The sequence below is a fragment of the Barbus barbus genome, assembly GCF_936440315.1.
Source record: "Barbus barbus genome assembly, chromosome: 6".
Lineage (NCBI taxonomy): Eukaryota > Metazoa > Chordata > Actinopteri > Cypriniformes > Cyprinidae > Barbus > Barbus barbus.
This window is the reverse complement of record NC_136734.1, coordinates 37,682,064-37,706,799: the sequence shown is the minus strand read 5'-3', so window position 1 is coordinate 37,706,799 and position 24,736 is coordinate 37,682,064. Positions and strand designations below refer to the sequence as shown.

The window sequence follows — 24,736 nt, the reverse complement described above, 5'->3', positions numbered from 1 at the left end:
GCTCGATGCGTCTTTGCATGCTTTGAACGGGTTTCAGCAGCGATGCCTAGTGGCTGACTTGTGTATTTATTAAATCACATGTACATTTTAAAAAGTTGATCACAAAAATTTGGCATGTGCCATCCGGTTTGCCATGCCATATCAATTATATTTGACAATTTTAAATAAGTCATTAATGAAAATTCATAAAAATGTGTCCTTGTTGCATGTGCTTAACAATAAATTATGCATACATGCAAGTAAATCTAAGCATATAGTAAGTGCATGTAGTTCATTAATATTACTCAGTACTGTATAATTACACTGTAACAAGGACACCTTAAACTAAAGTGCAACCTGAGTATATTAAAATGATAAAAAGCAGAATGTGTCTTCTAGCTATAACAAACATTGTCATCTAAATAGCATTAAATAGGAACAAAAGACCACATGTGATCATTTTACAGAATGATTTATATTTTACACTCAATATGGTACATCCCATAAAAATGCAGAGCAAGCAAAGAATTACAAGTCAAACGTTTGTCTTATTTATAAACACTGAACAAACTCGTGCTTTTAGTCAGTACAGTAATTAATACACAGTACACTTTCAGTTAATTAAAAACAGTTCCCTCCCTTTCACTGGATATGTATTAATCCTTTGATGTTCGTGTGTAAAGCTTCATTTCCCATTATGTCTTAATCATTTAAAGCAGTCTACAGGTTATTACCATACACGGAGATCAATGTCATTATCTCAGAACACACTTAAAACAGTTCAAGCCAATTACAAATGAGTTCATCAGGGGAAAGAAAAGTATTACACCCAATTAAAACACATTATTCAAAATATATTTGCACACATTTTCAATAATTAAGGCTGTAATGACAAACTATCCATGAGAATTTCAGGAAGTGAAAATGTTTTTAAATAAGCGAAAAAAAAAAGGCAAAATCTTTCCATCAAAAAGTAATATTTTACATCAGTCCATACCTGAAAGTCAGTAAGCTTGCTTTCTTTTATCAATTGTGCAATAGAAGTCAACACCTTTCATATATTATAAATATATACGTACAACAGCGCTTTCGAGAGCACATTCAACCTATTTTACATTATTTCCCAAGATCTCTCAACAGACAAATTTCATTCAAGCTATACATTTTTAGTAGTATTTATTTAAAGGTTTCCTTATTGGATTCATTTTAAGGCGCAGCCCTAAACAGAACTAGTCCAATTCTGACAGTCATCATCAAGACCTTTTCTAGGAGATCTCACATCTACAAATCATAGACATAAACCAGATACTAGCTGATATTGGATGATATGATCTATAATATATTACCCCGAATAAAAGGGCTACAACTTTCTCCCAGTCTCACACGTACAATCCTGGAGCTTCAGGTGCTGAGTTTCAATCAGAAAGAGGCCGTAGTATAATATTGTAAGCGTATCCTCACGGTCGCATTATAATCCCCACAGTGGATCTGAACTCTGAGACGTATGGGTAAAGTAGTACAGAGTGTGCATGTAGACAGGAAGTTGTCAGCATCGCTTTAGACTTGATTTGAGGCCTGGGAAAACTAAGAACGCTCTGTTTTGGGGGAATCTGGGCTGATCTGTGCTCTAAAATGCGTGATTGATATGGGGCCTCGTATTGTTTAGTAGATAATATTTGCATTATATATTGCAGGGAACAGCTCTAGATCAGGCATCTGTCCAGTGATGGAATGAGAGGTCAGCTCATTCACAGGCACAGAGGAATGGAAGAACAGTTCAGCTGCTGAATTCTCCATGCAAGAAGTGAGAACAACAACCAAACAGATATATATGTGACCAAATCAGGTCAATAGGTCACTAGTTACTATAACACTGGAGTCTGGTGCCCTGGATGTTTGTTGTAGATCACATTTGTGTTTTTTTCCCCCACTTCTGCAGGACTAAGCAGCCTAGCAGTAGCCACTCGTTCTGCACCTCTCCTGAGATGAGAAAGAAAACTAAATCAAAGCTGAATGTCAGGTGGGCGACTTCTGTGAAACTGCAAGCGAGATAAACAGAACAGATAGACGGAGAGAGCAGCTCTATTTGTTCAACGTGAAAATAAAGTGATTACAACACAAACAAACACCAAAATGCCCCCGAAAATAAAGCTGTGGTATAAAGAAACGCTTCGTTTCACCCGAACAATCTTGGTTAGGAAGGGATAAAGCCAAATATTGGCAGTTGACAAGAAACAAAAAAGAAACTTAAAAGTGCCCATAGAGAGAAAACGGAACTTTCTCCTCAGATAATGTCTTTAAAGGATTCTTTGTGCATTACGAGGGCTGCATCTCTTCTTTATCAGGTGAATCTTTGCTATTGTTGTCATGAATCCCCAGCTTCTGGAGCTCCTCCTCTGCACTGGCCAACGACGTCACTGTGACCGTGTGTTCCTCCATCTGCTTCTGAAGGCTGTCCATTTCCTGCCTACGAGAAATGACCATCAGATGAGTGAGAAAGGAAAGCCATCTGTTATGTGGTTATGGTAGCTTGAAAAGGGAGGCAGGGGAGAGCAGGTGTGTGTCATTGGACTTCAGGTTTAAATTATTACTTACATATTGGTACAAATATGTGGTGTTTTTTCAGGAATACAATGAATAGTTTCATCTACTCAGAAAGGGCATATTGTAACGACCTTATGATATCTTAAAATCCTCATATGAGATTCTCTACGCTCCTGTTAATCATGTTATAATATGTTAAAAACGTGTGCAATTTAATCCTTTTCTTGAAACCATGATTTTTCAGGATTTTATGATGAATAGAAAGTTCAAAAGAACAGCATTTATTTGAAACCGAAATCATTTGTAACTTTATCTCTTCGCTTTTAATTGATCAATTTCATGCATTCTTGCTTGAATAAAAGCATTAATGTAAAAAACATATTACTGAATAGTAGTGTATTTAATAAATTAACTAATTCTGCAGCTTGAAAATTAATACTCAAAGCCACTATATCAATAAAGGCAAATCCTAATAGGGATTTCAATCGTTACCTTGTTCTAACAGTGGCACAGTGTTACCATGTAGAAGTATCCTCTAGTTTTCACACAGAAAGGTATGGCAAGATGTGTGCAAGTCTTACTTTAGCTGTTTCAGACAGTTGTGGAGGTTATTGAGAGGTTCTTTATTGACGGATGCTGAGGGTTTCAACAGTTCGTCCAAAAGTGAAGCAGGAACAGGGCAGTCTGGGATTTTTACTGGAGTCACTGGGGTCGATTCCCCCTTTAAATCCATCCGCTGGTGTGGGGACAGAAAATATTGAATTACACACTTACAAACGTCCATATTGTCTATATTTCAAATCAAAATGAGCATTAGTCTTACCTTTCTGAGCCTGCTGTTTTTGAGGTCCTGTTTGAGCTGGTTGTTCTGTTGAAGAACAGTCTTCATGCTGTTCCTCAGCTCTGCCACTTTGGCCTGCAGCACGAATTTATCCTTCCGTGTGCCATTGAGCTCTTCCTGCACCATCTCCAGCTCCACCTTTATCCTCTACAGATCATATCAAACAAAAAAGCCCAGAATTCAGAAGAAAAGAACCATAACACATGTTCTGACAACAGAAGCTGACTAGTGCATCCGACCTGTAGAGTGTCCTGCAGGGTGTCCATCTCTCTCTGGTGACACTGTTCCACCATCTCCAGCTGCTGCTTCTGCGTCTCGATCTCCCGCTGCTTCTGCTCCACCTCCCACTTCAGATCCTCCACCTGCAGGGAGACAGGAACACAGCATACATGATATATAGTGACTGAATGAGAATGAGGGGTGGTCACAGCTCTCCATACAGATATCAAAACTCTAAAGCATTCAAAGCCATAGATGAAAACAACTTGTGGTAGGTCTATCATGTTGTTCAAATTTGATTTCACTGTCAGAAAAAAAAAAAAAAAAAAAAAAAAAAAAAAAAACTACTCGTAAGGGTACAACAGCTTCTCTAGGCACAATTTTGTACTCATCTACCTCTAAAAGTTGCATTTTAGTACTTCAGAGCAGGAACATGTACCGTTGAGGTATTACTATGAATCTTTTAGGGTTACATTTTTTTAAGAAAATGGTGCTTTTCACAATACACAATGTTTAATAGAAAAAGCAGCTTAATAGAAATCCATCATAACATTTTAAATATCTCATAATATTTGAATTTAGCATATGAGAGCTGGGCTCAGGCTCTTAAACCTTGCAACCTGCCTACCTAAACAGCATTTTAAGGCACAACATGTGTTATATTGCGAGAATGTAAAGATTCAAACAATGAGGCAGTTGACTAGGTTTTGTGCAGTACCTCTTGGTTAGTGAGGGGTTGTTTGCTGAGCTCATCATCGAGTTGTTTCTGAAGGATCTGGAGTTGAGCGTGAGCATCAGCTAATTCCTCCTGGAAATGAGAAACCTCTTCAGAGTGCTTCTCATCTTGAGCCCTGTCAAAGAGAGAAACATTTCTCACAAAACACACCAACACAATCTGAGAAGTCACAAACATCTGCTCTTCAAAGTGCCTAGAGAAGTTAATAAAGCATAAATCAGAGAAGTTAATAAAGCAGTTTAGGCACTGATCTCCAACACTGCATTTATAGTTTTCCCTCCTTCTCCATGTAAGCTCACAACCATCAGTTCATGACTGTCGAAAAGCTGTGCCTCGTGAAGATCTCTTGAAGCGTGACAGTACTTCTGTATTATGAGTTTCAGAGGCAGCTGTGATGCTAAGAAAACACAGACTTACGCAAGCGTTTTAGCCTCTTTCTGGAGGGTTTTGATGATCTCCTCTTTGGTCTGCAGATCTTTCTTGATCTCGCTGAGTTCCAGCATGGCTGCTCTGTAATGCCTGCGGTTATGGGCTGCCTCCAGCTTGGCCTCCGCCACCTGAACAAAGCGTACAAACACACAGGTCACATACATGCACGTAAAAAAATAAATCAAAGCCTTTGGGAGTTCTCAAGGGGAACTGGAAACGACTTGCAGCTGTTAAACCATGTATTAACCTGCTCGGTCAGATCCTTGACTTTTATTTTCTCCTTCTCCAGGTCGGCCTGCAGCGTCTGCACCAACTGTCTCATCTGCTGGTCTTCTTCTTCTTTACGCTTTAACACTGCCTGAACCTGAAGTGAAGGATTACTGAGATGTTAAAACAAAGTAAAAATATTCTATTGATTAAAGAACAGTTTTGTGAATCTAAAAGGTAGTTATGACATGTAGCATCACACCTGTAAGTTGAGCTGGACAAGGTCTGCTTCTCGCTTTGCCAATGCAGCCTCTAGAATATTGGCATGTTCCCGCAATGCACTGTGGGATTTCCCAAGCCCGGAGAGCTTCCCTTTCTCATGCTCTAGCTCAAGCACAAGCTTCTTATTAGCATCCTCCAGGCGACGAATTCTCTTCTTAAAATTTCTTGACTCTTGAAGCTGTGGGGAGAAAAAAAAAAAAAAAAAAAACATTTGAACAAAAATTATCAGTCAAATGAAGAGAAAATTAAATGAAATGAACAAATTAGTGATCAGAGTTTATTAAATTATTGTAATCCAAGTTCATTAAATGATTGTACAGAATTAAAAATTTAAAGAGTAAACATCTCTAGTATCATATAATAATGGGGGAAACGTACATGATGGTGGTGATTAAGATATATTTTTAAAGAAATTAATATTTATATTCAGCAAGGATGCATTAAATTGATCAAAAGTGACAGTAAAGATTTTACATTGCTACAAAAAAAATCCCATTTCAAATAAATGCTGCTCTTTTGAACTTTTTATTCAACAAAAGAGAAATTAAAATTTAAAAATGAAATTTTCACTAAATTAAGCAGCACAAGAAATGTTTTATGAACACCAAATCAGCATAATAGAATGATTAATGAAAGGTTTTTTGACACTGAAGACTGGGGTAATGGCTGCTGAAAATACAGCTTTGCCAGTAAAAGAATACATTACATATTAAAACGGTTGTTCTTTCATAGGTTCACTCAATGCTGCATAGCTTACGCAAAGGGAACACCCCCAGGCCTGATGATTGTCTGAAGCCTGTATAGAATCACGCCAATTCATTGGCTGATGGCGTGAGATACCGCCCCTACATCATACGTGATTGACATAGACCCACGCGAAGACACGGCTTGGAGTTCGGATGGAGAGTGAGCAGTTTTCACTTTCTCTCCCTCCATCGCCTGGGCGTCACCACACGAATTCTCCGCCGGTCGAGTTTTCTCATGGCTGTCTTGAAGCAGTTTCCTTCGGGATGGAGGATATTTTGTTTACCGCGTCCTCCACCTAACGGCAGCGGGACAGGCAGGTGTGGCTCGCCACACTATGTCGTCAATAAGTTCAGGGCTGTTAAAACGCACTCGGCTGCGTTTAAGCAGTTCATGCCACGTCGTGCGCGCAAACCAGCCTCTGCTTCGTCCTCCAGGGAGCGATGCGTTGCATCCCCTGGGGAGATGCCTTGGTCGTTCCGCTACTCGCCAGCACCCTCACAAGCGGGTAGATTTGAAGCACCCAAACAAGCCCCCCGCGGCGGCTTCTTCGGGTCGCTCCTGATATGCGTATCAGGAAGAGGAGAGCTTCCCCTGCCTCGTTGGATTGCAACAGACTGCTAAAACGTATCTGTCCATCTCCGAGATGCTCTCCTCCACCGACTGCACCATCCTCGCCGCTAGAGGCGTCTCAAGGAGTGCAGGCCACTTCCCCTCTTCAATAACTGTTGAAGGTAGGAGACACTCCAGGCTTTCTCCCCTCAGGGTTGCTGCAGGTCGCAGGCATTGTACACGCGGTAAGGGACGCCCTGCGCTTTCCCCCGCATCAGTATCTCCTGCCCTTGCCTTTACGGCCTCATTAGGTCATGCCTCCACGCACAAGGACGCTGTGAGCTTTCCTCTGCTTCGGCCGGATGCATGTCCCTCCCTTCAGGGGGATGTTCAGAGCAGGGTATCCCCGTTGAACTGTTCCACTCATGCCTGGAGGGACCTGCCGGGAGTGTCGCCCTGGATTCTTCGTACGATCCAGTTAGGTTACACACTCCAATTTGCTCACAACCCTGCCCCCCTAGTTTCAGCGGGGTTCTTCTTACTCTTCTTCTTACTTCTTCCTGTCCTACAACAGGAAGTCTCCTCTTTTCTGCTCAAAGGGGCAGTCCCCTCTTCGGACCTAAACGGCGGCCTCTTCAGCCGGTACTTTCTAGTCCCGAAGAAGGATGGGGGTTTGCGTCCTATACTAGATCTGTGCAGGCTGAATTACTCCCTCTACAGAGGGAAATTCAGGATGCTGATACTCAAGAGCATTCTTTCCCAAGTCCAAGAGGGGGACTGGTTCGTCACTGTCGACTTGAAGGATGCCAACTTCCACATTCAGATGTTTCAGAGACACAAGAAGTTCCTCAGGTTCTAGCCAGTTCCAAAAAGCAGGCGATTCATCACAGGGACTCTCTCCTTCTCCACCTGCGTGCGCACCTGGCACATAAACAGCCTGGAGTTGAGAGCGGTTCATCTGGCTCTCATCAGTGTTGGGGGTAACGCATTACAAGAACACGAGTTACATAATAATATTACTTTTTTCAAGTAACTAGTAAAGTAACGCATTACTTTTTAATTTACAAGAAAATATCTGAGTTACGCCAGTTTTTTTTTTCCCATTTACTGACTGATATACTGTAGTCCTATACTAAATGTGAATGTGTATTAATTCATCTCACTTGCAAAAAAAAACGATTTAGTATTCATCTAAAATGAATTAAAACAGTGCTATGCAAACTCAGAATATGACGCAAACCTGCAATAATTAAATGTTTAAACACAAATGTATCTAATCCCATTTTATTAACCAATATCTTTGCTGCTGACCTTTGATGATCCAGTTCAACCATACTAATAAGCAAAATTTACTTTAGATAAGCTAATAATTGTGCTTCATTGTTTTTTATTGCTGAAGATTGTTGAACTTTCTTCTGCGTTCTACTTTACAGACGTGAATATACTTTTCCTTCAGCCTGAGGTTTATTCATTACACTTTTTGGTGTGAAAGGGGTTTTACATTTGTTATAATTAGAACTTCTTGTATTAAAAACAATCAAGCACTGCTCATATTTAAAAAGTAACGCAAAAGTAACGTAACGCATTACTTTCCATAAAAAGTAGCCAAGTAGGGCTGTAGTACTCGAGTCCGGACTCGAGACGTTTTTCTGTCGTCTCGGACTTGTCTTGGACTCGCCAAATGTTCTAGTTGGTCTCGACCGAGTCCAGCTATATATGCTTTTTTTCTCTTTCAAAACAAAACCATTAATCTGGCTCGCTTGTTCGGAAAATGGGTAATGTAATTGGTTTAATTTACAATCCATCTAGAACGGGCATTGCCATTGGTCACCTGGTAAATGCACGGCTGCGTCATATGCCTGGCTCCAAGTGTGCGTGCTGCGCAGAGGCATAATTAATTTTTATTTTGGCCACAGACACAATGTCGGCGAGTTGCATAATACAGTTTGGTTTTACAAAGCTCGTTGGAGTTCTCCCTCTCTTCCACCTGACTTTCCTTTTATATAGCTTATAAATGCCCATTAGCTTATAAACTAGCGCGCCACTGGCCGGACATGAAATTGTATGCTTTCCCTCCGATCAAGCTCATCCCAGCGGTCTTGTGCAGGGTGAAGACGTGCGGAGTCTGCCTTCTACTAGTAGCCCCATTCTGGCTTGTTCTAGTTTCTCTTTTTGGGGCCTTTCTGTTGTCCTGAAGGTTGCTGGAGCCTCCTTTTGAACCTCTAGAGTCAGCTCCTGAGAGGATTCTGACGCTAAAGGTTACTCTTTTGTTGGCGTTGGCCTCTTTTAAGCTTGTAGGGGATTTGTAGGCTCTGTCTGTCAGCGAGTCCTGCACGGAGTTTGCTCCTGGTCTGGTCAAGGCATTCTTAAGACCTAGACCTGGTTATGTCCCCAAAGTTCTCTCTACATCTTTTCATTCACAGGTGGTAGTGTTGCAGGCTTTCTCTCCCTCCTCTTCGAGTGAGGGCTATGATCTTCATCTACTCGGCCCTGTCAGAGCCCTGAAGATTTATGTGGACCGTTCCAGTCAGTGGCGTAAGTCCCTACCGCTGCTGGTGTGTTTTGGTGCAGGCCGCAGAAGGCTAGCCGGGTCAAAGCACACAATATACCACTGGGTTAGAGATGCCATTTCATGTTAGTTTTGTGCTAGTTCAGCTCCAACTCTAATCAAACACACCTGAAGCAACTAATTAAGGTCTTCGGGATCGCTTGAAAATTAAAGGCAGGTGTGTTTGATTAGAGTTGGAGCTGAACTTTGCAGGACAGTCGATCGCCAGGAGCAAGATTGGGCACCCCTGGCCTACGAGGTGCGCAGTCTGCCTTCACCTCTAGACATCAGAGCTCATTCCACCAGATGGGGGGCCTCCTCCCAAGCTTTGTTTAGAGGAGTACCCCTGGAGGACATTTGTATGGCGGCAGGTTGGTCCTCTCCCCATACTTTTGTGAGGTTCTATAACACTGATGTGAACACGACTCCTGGCTCCCAGGTTCTTTCTGTTTGAGCCAGCTGTGTTTTAGTGTTCTGGTCTGTAATGGGCCAGACCTGGCAGCGCATTAGCTTGGCGTGTGTGGTATATCGTTCCAATTGCGTAAGCTACGCAGCATTGAGTGAACCTATGAAAGAGAATGTCTCGGAGTAGGGAACGAGACTCTGGGTCCGCTGCCAAGCTCCTCTTGCTGTCGACCTGCTTCTATGACAGGAAAATCTGAGGAGTAAGATGGCACGAGCGCGGGTCTATGTCAGTCACGTATGATGTAGGGGCGGTATCTCACGTCATCAGCCAATGAATTGGCGTGATTCTCTACAGGCTTCAGACAATCGTCACACCTGGGGGTGTTTCCTTTGTGTAAGCTACGCAGCGTCTTGTTCCCTACTCAGAGAACATGGGTTACCATGTAACCCGAGATGTTTTAAATCATAAGAATATTTCAAAATATTACAGCTGTGTTTTTCATCAAATAAATGCCGACTTGGTGACCATTAAAAGACACTTCTTTCAAAAATCTTACAGACTGACCTCAGAAAATGATGTGCATGTAAAATAGAAAAATCATACAGGTTGCCATTTTGATTAAAGTTGCATCTTATGCACCATTAATACGTTTTCTCTCACCTCGTCTTCCAGTTCCATCACTTTCTCCTGATATTCCTCCAGCTCAGTGCTAGTGAGGGTGATGACCTCCTGTAGCTCTTTCTCTAGCATGGCTTTACTCTTGCTCACTGCCTTCAGCTCTCCCTGCAGGGACTCCACCTTGGCCTGAAGCAATAAAACAAATACACATCAACTCGTTATTGAAAAAGAAGAGAAACTGTAGTTACACACAGCACCACTGCATGCGAACGGTGTAAACTGGAGTTATATAAGAATTACAATCAAATGTTTTCAGTATTTATGCTTCTCTTTTAACTTTTAGTATTTACATTGTAGAGCATCAGTAGCAGTTTACCTGAAGTTCTTTGCTATTTCCACCCTCTGAAACCTGAGCTCTGAGTTTTTCAAGTTCAGCCTCAGCTGTCTCTTTGGTGGCGAGGGCTTCCTGCAGCCTGCGGCTCAGAATGCCAACTGCATTCTCATAGGCCTTATGCTTGGCCTTCGTCTCTTTCTGTGCACTGGTCAGATCTGTGCCTATTCGCTTCATCTTCACCTTCTGCTCTGAGATGGCCCTGGAAGAGGAAAGAGCAGCACATAACAGCAAGTTAGATGCAATTTCACCATCAGATGTTCCTCAGGGTCATTTTTAATTTGTTAAATAAACAGTTGAAAAATGCATTCCAATCCCTCATTGTTTAATTCTGAGATGCAAGATCACAAGCAAACATGCACTACTCTCTATATGTCACATCATATTCATGATGTCAAAGACTGAACAGCGATCACTATGGAAACCCTTATGGCAGGAGAGGCGGTGTGATTGTGACTCACTTTCTGGCTTCATCTTGCATTTGTTCGATCCTCTTTCTCAGATTTTCATTCTCCTCTGTCACTGCCGCCAGCTGGTTCTGGTCAAATTGAAGGGACTGAAGCAACAACGTGGAGAGTGTCAAAATATGCTATCGTTCAAAAGTTTTTAAACAAAAATATATATTTTTTTTTTTTTGGTGTCTTATGCTCACAACGGCTGCATTTATTTGATTACAGGAAAATCAGTAATATTGTGAAATATTACAATTTAAAGAATTGATCTTTATTGTAATGTACTAAAAAAAATTATTTATTCCTGTGAAGGTAAAGCTGAGTTTTCAGTGGTCAGTGTCACATGATCCTTCAGAATCATGCTGATTTGGTGGTCAATAAACTTTCCAGTTCAAGAAATTTTTCCAGGATTCTTCGATGAATTGAAAGTTTAAAAGAACAGCATTTATTCGAAATTGTAACATAAATTACTGTCTTTACAGTCACTTTTGATCAATTTAATGCGTCCTTGCTGAATAAAAGTATTAATTTGTTAAAAAAAAAAAAAAAAGGCAAAAGGGTGTATCTCTGCAGCAGAGATGATCTTAGTAATGCAGTCGGTGTGTACCTGCAGTTGAGAGTCAAGTTGGTCTCTCTCTGTCTGTACAGATTGTAAATGGGCTTCCAGACCATTCATTTGCTGCTGGACTCTCTCCACTTCCTTCTGCAGGCGAGTCTGTTCCTGTTCTGCGTTCTTCTTTTCTCCCTCCATCTTTAACAGCTCCTGCTTCAGGTCCTTCACCTCTGCCACCAGACGCTTTTTAGAAGTTTTCAACTCCGAGATCAACTGGTCTTTGGAGCTGGCATCTCTCCTGTAAGCTTCAACCATCACCTGCAATAAAGAGTAGAGCAGATCAAGGACATTTCTACCAATTCCCATTAGCCAATTTCATTGATTCGATAGCATTAGGTACAGAGCTGGGTAGATTACTTACAAATTGTAATCCGTTACCGATTGCAAATTACATGACAAAAATTGTAGTCAGTAAAGTAATCCATTACATTACACATTTTAGGTAATATAATCAGATTACTTTAGGTTACTTTTGACCTAACTTGTTTATCACATTAATTTAAACAGGATAATCTTGTACCATAATGATTTAAAAACACAAAGTGAGAAAATATATTCCTTTCATTGTAATTAACAACATGAAGTGCCATGAACTGCAGGGGGTTTGTGAGTTTAATGAAAGGCAAACATGTAATTAAATCATTAAAAATGTAAAATTAAAATAAATCACTTTAAAATAACAATAAAAAAAAATTCACTTACTAAAAAAAGAAGACATCTTTTGTGTTTACCTGCATGCCATATGACCATTAACCAATGTCAGAGAACCGTGGACATTCAAATTCGACACATACTTATTAAAATATTTATTTTAAAATCTCAGGGGTACTTAAAGGGGTCATTGATTAGGATTTCATATTTTTAACATTAGTGTATAATGTTACTTTTTGAGCATAAACAACATCTGCAAAGTTGCTCAAAGTTCAATGCAAAGGGAGATATTGTCTTGTACAGAATTGCTGATTGACCACCCCTTTAAAGTAAATATATTAGGTGAAAGAGGTTCAGATGACAAAAAGTTTGAGAATGTCTGCAAATAAGAAATAACGAGAATTTGTGCATTTTAATGAGTTTGGAAGACAAAAGCCTTTCAATAATACATGGTTAAATAACCTACTGAGTGATAATTCAAATAAAAATGAATGTGTTCATAATGTGTTTGCATACAAGCGGTAGACTATTTTAGAAAGGAAAATTTAAAAGATGAATTAGAGAGAATCAATAAATGATGAATAATCTATTGCTATTGTGTGAATATGTCATCATGCACTCAATAAGTAACTGTAGTCTGATTACGAGAATTTTAAAATGTAATTTACTCTAATTACAAGTACTTCATTTTTGGAATCTGATTACGTAATCCAGATTGCATGTAATCAGTTACTACCCAGCTCTGATTAGGTGTATATTTTTTGGTGATAGAAACTTGTCAAAACTAGTCTTTTCTAGCAACAAACAAGTTTTTAACGCCTTACTGAAATCAAAATGGCCAAATGGAATTTCCTATGTTAAAGATGGGTTATATCACTTGATAATGACAAAACAGAGGCATAAATCCAGTGGACTACACTCTATACACCTTAAGATACTGAGATCATACCTTTTGCTGAATGAACTGCTCTTTCAGTTTCTGTGCTTGTTTTTTGAGGGTGCCATTCTCTTGCAGGAGGGCTTCAATCTTGCGGAGAGAAAAGAAAAATTGCAATCTGAACCCATTCTAATGTCCTTTGAAAAAAACAACAAAAAAGCGTTTGCTCATTTTTAAATGTCTCACCTGGGTTGATTTAACCATCACTTCCTGCCTAAGCTGGTCAAGAGTATCTGACGCCACCAGCACTTCCTCTCCAAGCCTTTCCGCTCCTTCATCCAGTTCGCTCTTATCAGCCCGTGCTGCCTGCAGAGCAACTTCCAGGACTATTTTCTCATTTTGGAGATACTGCAGGGTTTCCTCTTTAGCTGTGGAGTCAGTTTGTAGCTCCTCCAGCTGGGCCTGGAGCTCCTGGTAACGTGCCTCCAGCTGATTAAGGGCGTGTTCTTTGGTTTGGAGGGTCTCCTGAGTAGTGGTGAGCTGCTTCATCAGCTCTAGGTGCTCACGCTGAAGCAATTCCAGCTGGGCGGCTTTTTGGGAGAGAATGAGTTTGACCTGGAAGGAGAAGAATCAGTTATTTGAGTCATTATTAGGGATGCTTATATTCCAATCAGCATATTACAAAAACGTCCCTGTGGAGCAACCTGTGATTAAGAGTCTTGTTCAAGAGCACATTGGTGATGGGTTTAAACCTACAAACCTTTAATTACCAGGCGAGATCTTGAATACAACACACAAATGGGGTAGTGTGTGTGAGCATTTAGTTACCTGATCGAGCTCTCTCTCCAGTGTTGTGGCTGTGTTGGCAAGTTTGAGAAGATGCTCTCGCTCCTCTTCAAACTCTTCCAGTTTATGCTGAAGATCTTCCTCCACCATTGACTTTGCCTCCTGGATTTGATGGACGGCCGCTTCTTGAGTCAACATGTCTACCTGGATAACAATCAGTAAATTAATATTATTATATTGCATGCTTTTTAGATTTAATCTTCATTCAACTTTTTCCTTGTTTACTAAAGTAAAAATATATTTTTTTAAAACACACTAAACTGCGGTGCGTTTCCCGTAGAACGACGTAACTTGCTGATTAACCACCATAATGCATTGCATTGTTGTGGACACAAACTACGAAGTCACGTATGTTTCCCGAACATGGTCGCATCTCCGTCGTTTGAACCACATTAGTTCAAAAATATAGGGCCATTGTTAATGACATCACACGCATGTGGTGGAGTAATAACTTGTTATTTAACTTATTAGAGATCTCTAAGATGCTGCTGTATTGAAAATGGCACCTGATGACTAATTTACTATTTTGTCATTTTGCTTTATTTGATGTTTGATTCATCAGAATCTTACGTCATACTCCGCGGTTCCACGGGCAAAAATTATGCTTATGGAGGTCGCACTAAAATACATAGATTATGCATTTATATTTAGATTGTACTGCATGTTAGCTTGCTTGTTATGCCCAAAGAGCATAATTTATTTAAGCTCATATGTCTTACTAAGAAGAAACTATGCTTCTAACCACAGTTCAAGAGCTGTAGTTCCAACCACGTAAGTTTGCGAATGTTCATTTGAACTATGGTTTCGGGAAACATCGAAATGCTGAACTATGTTGGTAACAAAGGAACTTGCAAGCATAGTTGGCTAGCGATGCTTTTGAGAAACGTACCCCAGAAAAATGTATTTCAGTCAGTTTAATGTAATGGCATAAATATCTCTACATATATATAAAATATAATTTCTTAAAGCACACTAAAGTAAAAACACTCAAGTGAATTCAGTGTAATATAATGACAGAATGTCTGATTTCAGAGAATATACAATCTTAAATTTGCCAGCAAAAAAAGACTGTCAGATTGACACAAAGAGACTAAATGAAGAAAAAAATAGTGTAGTGTGCCAGACCTCTATACTTTGTAGCTGCACAGCAATCCGTTCCTTCTCTTTTATAGACTGATGTTTCGTCTCTGTGAGTTTATGAGACAGAGTAACATTCTCCATCTTTAGATTTTCCAACACTCCGATCTGAGTCATCTGACCCGCCTGAAAGGAAATATAACAAATACACAATACAGATGTCCATTTTGCATTTGAATCTTTCTGATAAACATAGCTTTTTGATACATACACTATAGCTTAAAGGTTTAGGGTCAGTAAGATTTATTTTTTGAAAGAAACGGCTGCTTTTACGCGAGAAAAATTTCAGACTTGTCTGACAATAAAGTATTATCATCATCATCATCTTTTATTCAGATGGATGCATTAAATTAACGATTATTTATTTATATAAATAATAGTTACAATAAATACATTTCTAATGTTACGAAAGACTACAAAAAGACTTCTGTTCTTTCTATTCATTCAATACTGAAAATACAAAAATATTAAGCCGCACAACCACTTTCCGAATTGATAATATTGAGAAATGTTTCTTGAGCAGCAAATCACCATATTAGAATGATTTCTGAAGTATCATGTGACACTGAATACTGGAGTGATGATGCTGAAAATTCAGCTTTGCATCACAGGAATAAATGACATTTTAAAATATATTACCATAGAAAGCAGATATTAATATTAATAATCTAAATATATTTTTGATCAAATAAATGCAGCCTCAGAGAATATAAGAAACTTTTTCAAAAACATTTAAAAAATCTTACCGACCCCAAACTGTAAATGGTAGTAAGCATATTATGGGTAAACAAATTTACACTCAATTGTACTTCACCTACAACAAATTTGCAAGATTTAAAATGTCTTCAACCCTCTGTAAACAACATTACCTTCTTGAGCTTACAACATGACCATAGCGGATCATTATACCTGTATGTTTGCCATCTCTCCCTGTAGTCGCACTCGTGCCTCCTGTGCCGCAGTCAGTTGCTGCTGGTACCAGTGGCGGAGCTGCTGCAGGGAGTCCACTTCTGCCTGCGAGGTCTTCAGTCTGCTCTGCAGAGCATTCCTCTCGCTCTGGACCCGCTGAAGCTGTGCCTGTAGGCCTCCCATCTGCTGCCGCAACTCAGAGACTAAGTGGAGAAATGATGAATAGGAGAAAGCTATGTAAACATTTTAATAATTCTATACATTTACTCAATATTTCACTTAATTTTGTGAGCATGTACTCAGAAGTCTAGATTTAATAGAAATAATTTAAACCAGACAAATTTTTCAAGCAGTAACTTAAATACTTCCCAGTGCATTACATTTACTAAAATCTGGAACTATTGATCAAAAGGGATATTACCATGTTAACCATCCTGAGTAATTATATACTGAGACTAATATCCCAGAATCCCAACAGACTGACATTATCTACCACTTTGTCTTCACCTGTGTTGTCCTTGGTATTCAGGCTCTGCTGCATCTCCTCAACTTTGACCATGAGCCTCTGGTACTGCTCTTCAGCCAGCTGCAGGTCATTGCCCAGCGAGGCCAGGCTGGCATTCTTCCCCTCTAGATTGGTCTGGAGATCCACCATGGCCTTCTCCAGCGCAGAGCAACTGGAGCGTAATGTGGTGACTTCAGAGGTGAGGGTGCTCTGCTTCTCCTGACTGGTCTGGGTCTGCTCCACCTGGGCCTGCAACTGAGCATTTACTGTAGCCAGCTGGGCCTGGAGCTCTGTCTTTTCTTTCAGAGCCTGGAAATGGAGGAAGCTTTTAGATGATCCATGTGGTTGCAATCACATTTTAAAGAAGTATGTTCTTTAGAAGTATATAACAATAAATAAACATTACATTTACATTTAGTAGACGCTTCTATCCAAAGCGACTTGAGGGCAATGGAAGCAATCAAAATCAACAAAAGAGCAATGATACGCAAGTGCTATGACAAGCCTCAGTTAGCTTAACGCAGTACACGTAGCAAGGGTTTTTTCTTTTAATTATATAATAAAAAGAAAACAGAAAGATAAATAACTATAAATATTTAAAACACTCTGCTCTCTAAAATGAGCATAAGCCATTAAAAAACTCCATGTCAGTCGACCACTCTGTTGGTAGCAAGTAGCAAATAATGGCCAAATACTTGGGACTCTAGTATTAACTCACCTGATTGGCCTCGGAGGAAAGAGACTCCAGTTGTCCTTCTAACCTCATTTTCTCTTTCAGCACTTGCAGCATCTCATCATGAGTCCCCATCACAGAACTCCCGTACGACACGCTGCAAACGCATAATTCACAGTCATCATGAGGGTCTAATGGGCTGGTTTCAAGACAGATAATGACGTCTTTACTCATACCTGCTGGAGAAGCTGTCCCTGCGACTGCGAGGCTCCACGCTGCCCTCTCTTTCCTGCTCCAGCTCTTCCACGTGCCTCTCTTCAGTGGCTGCCTGCAGGACTTCCCGCAGTGATGGAAAGTGGCCCATGGCTTCTGGAGCAATCTCTCGCCCTTCCACAGTATATGGAGCCTTTGGCCGGTTCACCATTGCAGCTAACATATTATATGTCCCTGTAGTAGACACGCTACTATAGGACGAGCTATCGCTGTCATTACCATCAGCTTTGAAACCTGATTCGCTACCATCCACCTCAGAGACGTTGTCTCTGATTAGCTGAAATGATTCCGAGTGGGTGTTGGTCTCGGAACTGATGCTGATTTCCGAAACTGTGGAGACAGAGCTGATGGTGGAATGCAGAGAGCTAAACGACGAGTCGGCAGACGCTGAAACTACCCCACCAGATGAATCTGTGCTTTTAGCGTCAGAATCGGGAGTTCTGTAGTCGGCGAGAGAGTGGATCTTGTTGGAGCGAGATGATTTGAATTTCTTCTCCTTGCTGGAAGGGATCCCCAGGCTTCCCAGTTTGGGACCACGAGGAACGCTGGTGCGTAGAAAAGAGTATTCCTTAGTCATAGAGACAGTACTGGCCCGTGGGAGACCCTCGGGATGGAGCATGAGCTCCGGGTCCAAAGTGCTAAATGTGCGGCTCTTAGGAGTGGAACGGCGGCTCTGAAAGTGAAAATAAAATGAAGAATGTATGCAATAAGACATGTAAAACAGGAAACAGTAGCCAACACTGGACGAACACAGAACGGTTCATCAATAGGGGCTTTCGCACTGCATAGTTATAGGAACTAGCCAACATGGTGGTTCCTAGATAATCAATTTTTCCCTCGGGCCGTTTTCCTGGTTGCATTCGCACCAGTAGCAGGAACTCTGAAGCTGCCAACAGAAACATTTTTATTCACAGCATTTACAAACGTTAACAACAGGTGAATACCGTGTGTCATGGGTTTCGCGATAACGGAAATGCACAATTTACGTGACTAAAAGTAGCAAAAAGTTGAGCTAAGGGACTACATTTTCTATGACTGTTTGTAGTGTTATCATTGAGGCTGTGAAAAGAACACAACACTGCAGACTAGGGATGCACGATATTATCGGACTGATATCGAAATCGGCCGATAATGACTTTAAATGTAAATATCGGCATCGGCCTGACATGCAAAATTATGCCAATATGTCTTGCCGATAAGGGGAAGGGGTTAACTCGCATGTGCTCAGGGTGTGCTAGCGATTAGATCACGTCAGCAATGTGGCTCATTCTTGAAGCAAAGTTTTGTCTGAATGATGAATAGATTGACTGTTTTGGATCGCTGCATTTAATGTGTGAAGGCATGTACAGAATGACGCGTTCGGTGTGGGATAGAGTAAACAGTTATAGCACAAGCAGGGGCAGCAGTGACAGCCTCCCCCAGGTCCTAATGCCCGTTCGGTAAGTAGTTTTAATAGTAGGGGCGCAGTTGGCCTACTTCTAATTAAATTAAAAGTAAAATAGCCTACACAAATAACATTTAGACTGTGTTTCTGATTAAATAAAGCAGTAATTGATGTAATAAAATAAGTATGTTTTGATTTAATGGTCAGAAGCTATAGCTTACATGGAAAAACAAAAAAAAAAAAACAAACATGACACTTGTAAATTAAATAATTTTATATATACTGATTTATTCATTAATGTGTAACGTTTTATTTTTTAAACAAATCATGAGCTCTAAAAGATTTTCAGAATTTTTACAACTCTTTGTTTTAGACCATCTACAAATGTTAAATCTTAAAATAAAATATTAGGGTTAACACTGCATCTTTCTGGGGGAAAAAAATGCAGCGATTGATATAGTTGATTTATATTTATTTTCAAAGCTTCAATGTACTGTTAAAAAACCTTTATTATTTTTTATTTAATTCTAATAAATAAGTTCTTGTTAAAAACTAACCAAAATTAATAGCATTTTGCTTATAATTTCTGCACAGGAGAGACTTGGTGTTGTTTCCAAACAAAAGGAAATATATCAGTATCGGCATCGATATCGGCCAAAATGAGTTGAAAAATATCGGCATATCGAATATCGGCAGAATTCCAATATCGTGCATCCCTACTGCAGACAACAGGTAAATGCCCTTATCGCTGTTTTCCATATTCGAGGAGTACATAGTTTTACATGGATTTTTAAAAATGCCAGGTAGCCAGTGTTTCGTATGCATTTGGCTAATCAGCTTGTACTTATGTCACTGGTAGTTCCTATAGAACTGTTTTAGACCCTACTCTGAAGTAGGAGCTTATTTAGTACCCCCAAATGGAGTTCATAGAGCTAAATATGTTCCTAGTTCCTGCAGTGCGAACACACCAAAAAGCTGGTACTTAGGCCAATAGTTCCAAGAACTATGAAAAGGTTCCTCTGGTGTGAAAGCCCCTAATGTGTTACATTAAGTCCACCAATGGCAACATTAAAAAAAAATAATAATAATTTTTTTTTTTTATTATTTGCTCACCCTCATGTTGTTCCAATCCAGTTTGACTTTCTTTTTTAAGTGGAGGAAAAAAAAAAAAAAACTAAGGTGAATAACCCAAAAAGCAATAATAATAAACCAATGGTTCAGCATTCTTGAAGTCAAACTTAGTATGATGCTTCTCCATGTGCCACATTTAACATTTGGTCTGTTTTTCACAAAAGCTATAATATGACTTCAGAAGACATGAAATATAGCACACAAGTTATAGGGACTACTTTTTTGTGCTTTTCTTTTTTTTGGTCATTTTTGGAGATTGACAATGTCCATTCAATTTCACTGGAAGGAAAAGATTTCTTTTTGAAAGTCGAATGAGGGTGAGTAAATGATGCCAATTTTCAGTTTTATTCATTAAATTCAATATCAGTCATTTCACAGAAGCTGACAGTTCTCATTTGCTGACTCACTCTCTCGGTGTGCCGCTGTACTCTGTATTGTTTGAGCTGCTCCTCCAGACGCCGACGAGCTTCCTGACGGATTTTTTCTTCATTTTCCATCTCCACAGATGGCTCTTTCGATGCTACAAGAAAGACATGGTCAATAAAAACAAAAAAAACTCTTGCTACGTAAAAATAGGCAGGTGAAAAGTTGAGATATTGTCAACCAAGCAGTACTGGATTGAACGCAACAGGCTATTGATTATATGAGAAAATAACAGCTCATCAATACTGAAGCATGCTTGGTTGACAATGTCTTTTCTATGGATAGGAACTGACAACTGGTTCCATTTTTTAAAAATATAACAACCGAATGGATCTGTAACAAAATGGTATATACACAGGCTTCACTTTACAGACCTGCTCAACGCAATTGATTGCATTGAATCAAATTATTCATAATTTCAGTGCAATTAATTGCACTTAACATGTCTATGTAAATGCATATTTGGTGGGAATAGACTGAAAAAAGTCATTTTTTGTAGAAATTTAGTGGTATATTTTTTTATCTGATGATATTACTGCTCTGAAAAATCTGAAATGAATAATAATTAGGCTGCTAAGGGTCTTCCAGAGCAAAATTACTAGAAAAATCATTCCCTGTAAAAGTGGAAATGGAACCAGAATCATTAAAATGTCTTATGATTCCCATCCCTAGTCTTTAAAGAGTGAAGCTTCATGCTGGTCCTGGTACAGCAAACACCTTGTGAGCTCTGCAACCCATAATGAGCCATTCCAGCTGCCTTAGTCAGAAAAAGAGAAAAGCGCACTTGCGTTTCTGCGTCAGTTAGTTCTTATTAGTTCAGCCATATTTCACATCCAAGCCAAATTGACTTAAAGATACACAATGTCTTGCTAGTATTAAAGCTGTTCCCAGAAAAGCTTAACTTTTCCTGAATCACCAACCAGCACAACAACCCCAGGATTGCTGTCATAAAGCGCTCACAATCATAGGAGAGACTAAATAGCCTTTAATTAATTCATTAGGTAACATAATGTAATGAAGAGATTCCCACTAAAATCTCCAGCAAGCCAAAACGGAGGAGCAGGCAAAAACAGGGTACACCAAACGGGGAGGGTTAGCCTAAATCAGCCTCAAAAGCCAAACTTGGGGGAATTACGACACAACAGGAAGGCAAGGGGGTGATTCGGGGGTTATCCAGTATCGTGTGCTTACACAATTCAGTCTCCTGCATAGGAATACTTAGTCTGAGCGATTGCAATGCATCACCCTTGTGAACAGAGCCCTCTGCAAGAGCTGCCTCAGACTTCTCTAGGCTGTCAGGGAAAGAGGCCACACCTGGATCCAGTTCTGCGCTCAGAGGGGAATCGGGAAGGCGGCTGACCGGGGATGGAGTTGCCAGAGGTGGGGTGCTGTCTCCGCGAGTTTCCTGACCCTCCACCATGGCCTCTCCGTTTGGCAACAGCTCTGCTTTGACATGACCTAAAACAAAGAGAAGGGATTCGGCAAAGAGCTTACATTAAACTAAGTGATTGATTTTGTTTTACATGCCAGTGCAACGTATCTATCAGCATGGATGAAAGATCATGAAAGTAAAGGTTTTCGGGTTTATTACAACTTAGTCAAGCTCAACCTCATCTCACCTATGAACCCCATTTATTATTATATGGACCGAGTAAAATTACTGACTAAGTTTTTAGTGAATTTAAAATTAAGAAAAATGTAATCAAATAAATTAATTTATTAAAAAAAAAAAAGTGTTACCAAAGAGAGCACTTTAATACCTTCTTTTTGGTAAGAATCACTTAATGCAAAAGCAATTTGGTAAGACTTTACAGTAAGGTCCCATTAGTAATGCATTAACATTTAGCAATACATTTAATACAGTATTTATTCATCTTATAATATAGCTATTCACTGTTTGTTCATGCAAGCTCAAGCCCAATACTAACGCAGTTAACTTATGTTAACAAATTTACCTTATTGTAAATTGTTACCAACAATTCTCTAGATAACACCGTCTCATTCACAGGCATATTTGTCATCCGTCCATTAATAAAATAAAGTAAACAGTCCACTACCTTCTTTTCATCTCATGCAAGGGGTGCATAATTTTTGCATATCTGTCAAAAGCATTATTATTTTCTTTATAGTTACTTAGCCTATTTTTAAAGTACTAACCCAAATGAGCCAGCTGATATCTATGTTAAGAGGTTATGACTAGTGCTTTTTGGTCATAGCCTTTAAACATGATTAGCGACCAGAAAGTTATCTTTTGCACAAGTCTTGCAGAACAAGTCAAACAGCCTAATCGAGCTACAGTGACAGTTTAGGAAATTTATACTGAAACCGGGGGGGTTTGACTAAAAAAACATTTCTTTATAAGGTAACAAATAGCACTGGAAGAAGTGGGAAGAAAAAACATCTCAAAGCCAAGTGACGCAGTAAACAGCAAATGTTCACTTTGAAATCTTTCCAGGTTTCGAATGAGCACAACAAACAACTTTCATGCATAAGATTTACAGTGAATCCTGCACGTTTTAAGCATAATTTGTGCATAGCATAAGTAAAAAAATCCATCTGTCAGAAAGTACAAATGAACAGCCTCATTGTTGATTAAGTCAACCATTTAATTGCAACAGAATCTGTTCAATTTCATCCCAAAAGAACACTTACCGTTAGGGATTTTCTCCATTACGAGGGATCTCTCCGGCTTCAGAGACTCTACAGTATTGCTGTCTGGATCTTTGCCGTGTTGTGCGTCCGGCTGCTGAGGCTTGGCCTCCACTGAGGCGGATTCATTATTTCCATTTTCCATATTTCTTGAACCACAGATGCTGCTGTAGCATCCATGAACATGAGCTGGGTCTCACTAGTGCAATTCACCTTTACTACATGCTCTGTGAACTTTGGTTAAGACTGCAGGCTGGCCTGGATGGTGCAGACAGCTCGAGTCCTCGGTGATCCTGGAGAATGGAAACATTAGTTTAACACATCCATACTGTGGGAAGAGGTCAAGATTTATTGCTCAGTTAAAGCAAAATCAGCAACAATTAATTGCCAATTTATCCTTTAGTCACAATGCTAACTCATCTAATGGTACGATGTCGTTCCTGAAGCAATGTGGGATTACGTTTTTTAAACAAGGACACAATGCTGACATGTAATTGTTACTGGATGAGGCATTAGCAAGTTCCCCTCAGTAAACCACAAGTTGTTGTTTTTTTCTCTATTCTGCAAGGATTCAAATAACAGGCTGTGTCTTTGACAGCTGATATAGACTAGCCAGCTAAGCCACACCACCCCATTTTGGAGAAAGAAAGGCAATAGCAATTCACTCAATTTAAAACTTTTAACTTTCAAACAGAAGTGGTTTCAAGTGATCCTTGAGACAAAACTTGTTCCACAGCTTTTCCTGCCATTAGCACCCAAAACAACAATTTTGAAATGAATCAGTGATTATTACATGAATGTTCTGATTTTCTCTTTATTTACTGAAATTATGACACTACATTATCATTCACTGCATCTTAAAGCACTGTCCTCGAACCATAACGTAATACTTCATGTAAATTAAACATGTGTTAAAAACAGAAAAGAGTGATAAAGTCGTAATAAAATATTTATCTTTTATTAGATTGTCAAAAATAATATAAATAAATTCAATATAAACTTACATCACATATGACCAGATCAGACTGTCAACAGCGTGTTTGATTAACTGTCACTTTCTGAAAATACCTAACTTTAAGGAAACTGAAAATGAAAGCACAGTCACAAACAAACTAATCATAATAAATAATCAACAGCATGGAAACGGCGAAAAATAACAGGAGAAACTATGTCAATTTGAGTTTATTATTATAAATCTGATCTGATTAGCATCAGCCTTTAGCCGCTTAGCAACACCGCACGATATCCTAAAAGCTTTAGAAACTGATGCATGACACTGACACGACCTCGCTTCTGCAAAGCTATTATCACCTGAAATGTTGAGTAATTAGTTTGCTGATAAGAAGAAATGATAAAAATAATAATTAAGCACCAACCTCAGACGTGCTCCTGTCTACACTACGTGGCTGTTTAGGTTCCGTCCTTCAAACAGATCCGACTCGCTACGTTTCCTCAACAATAAAGGTTCCGCATTCCTGCGTCATAAAGCGAACACATCCAGATTTTTATAACCATCTCATTTCACAGTAATCAGCTAAAAAACATTTATATCTAAATTGTTAACGTCTTATCTAAAATACATATGCATAATTCTGCAGTAAGCTGTTTATTTTATATAAAAATCTATATAGTTATATTTTATGAAAAATCTGTCAAGTTTTTAATTATACTATCAAATGAAACAGAGCTGTCTCATGGTCTCCATATGATATGCTAT

At 39.5% G+C, this 24,736-nt stretch overlaps 1 protein-coding gene across 3 annotated transcripts; it reads right to left on the bottom strand.

Moving 5' to 3' along the window:
* Positions 1-435: 435 nt before the first annotated feature.
* Positions 436-24,479, bottom strand: LOC306871562 (golgin subfamily A member 3-like). 3 transcript variants are annotated; one of them, XM_079419602.1, is made up of 24 exons: positions 24,396-24,479; positions 23,023-23,312; positions 21,562-21,828; positions 20,355-20,467; positions 17,396-18,105; positions 17,205-17,316; positions 16,489-16,795; positions 15,982-16,184; positions 15,061-15,198; positions 13,918-14,079; positions 13,336-13,704; positions 13,162-13,239; positions 11,556-11,819; positions 10,958-11,052; positions 10,482-10,698; positions 10,148-10,291; positions 5,218-5,415; positions 4,996-5,112; positions 4,737-4,876; positions 4,302-4,434; positions 3,604-3,726; positions 3,347-3,511; positions 3,105-3,259; positions 436-2,446 (listed from the first exon to the last, which is right to left on the bottom strand). In XM_079419602.1, exons 2-24 carry the CDS (start codon positions 23,162-23,164, stop codon positions 2,296-2,298), a joined length of 4,503 nt encoding a protein of 1,500 aa, XP_079275728.1. In that variant the 5' UTR covers positions 23,165-23,312; positions 24,396-24,479; the 3' UTR covers positions 436-2,295. The 3 variants fall into 3 exon arrangements, with proteins under 3 accessions (XP_079275728.1, XP_079275729.1, XP_079275730.1); XM_079419603.1 differs by having other exon boundaries at positions 21,616-21,828; positions 24,396-24,465; XM_079419604.1 differs by having other exon boundaries at positions 21,685-21,828; positions 24,396-24,465.
* Positions 24,480-24,736: the final 257 nt, after the last annotated feature.

Bases quoted from the DNA above. Each gene is read 5' to 3' on its own strand.
- LOC306871562 (XM_079419602.1), bottom strand. From the start codon at position 23,164: ATGGAAAATGGAAATAATGAATCCGCCTCAGTGGAGGCCAAGCCTCAG. The intron at 11,820-13,161 runs GTATGATCTCAG...TCTTTATTGCAG, and splicing joins AGCAGTTCATTCAGCAAAAG to GTGATGGTTGAAGCTTACAG. The intron at 2,447-3,104 runs GTAAGACTTGCA...CATTTCTCGTAG, and splicing joins AACTGTCTGAAACAGCTAAA to GCAGGAAATGGACAGCCTTC.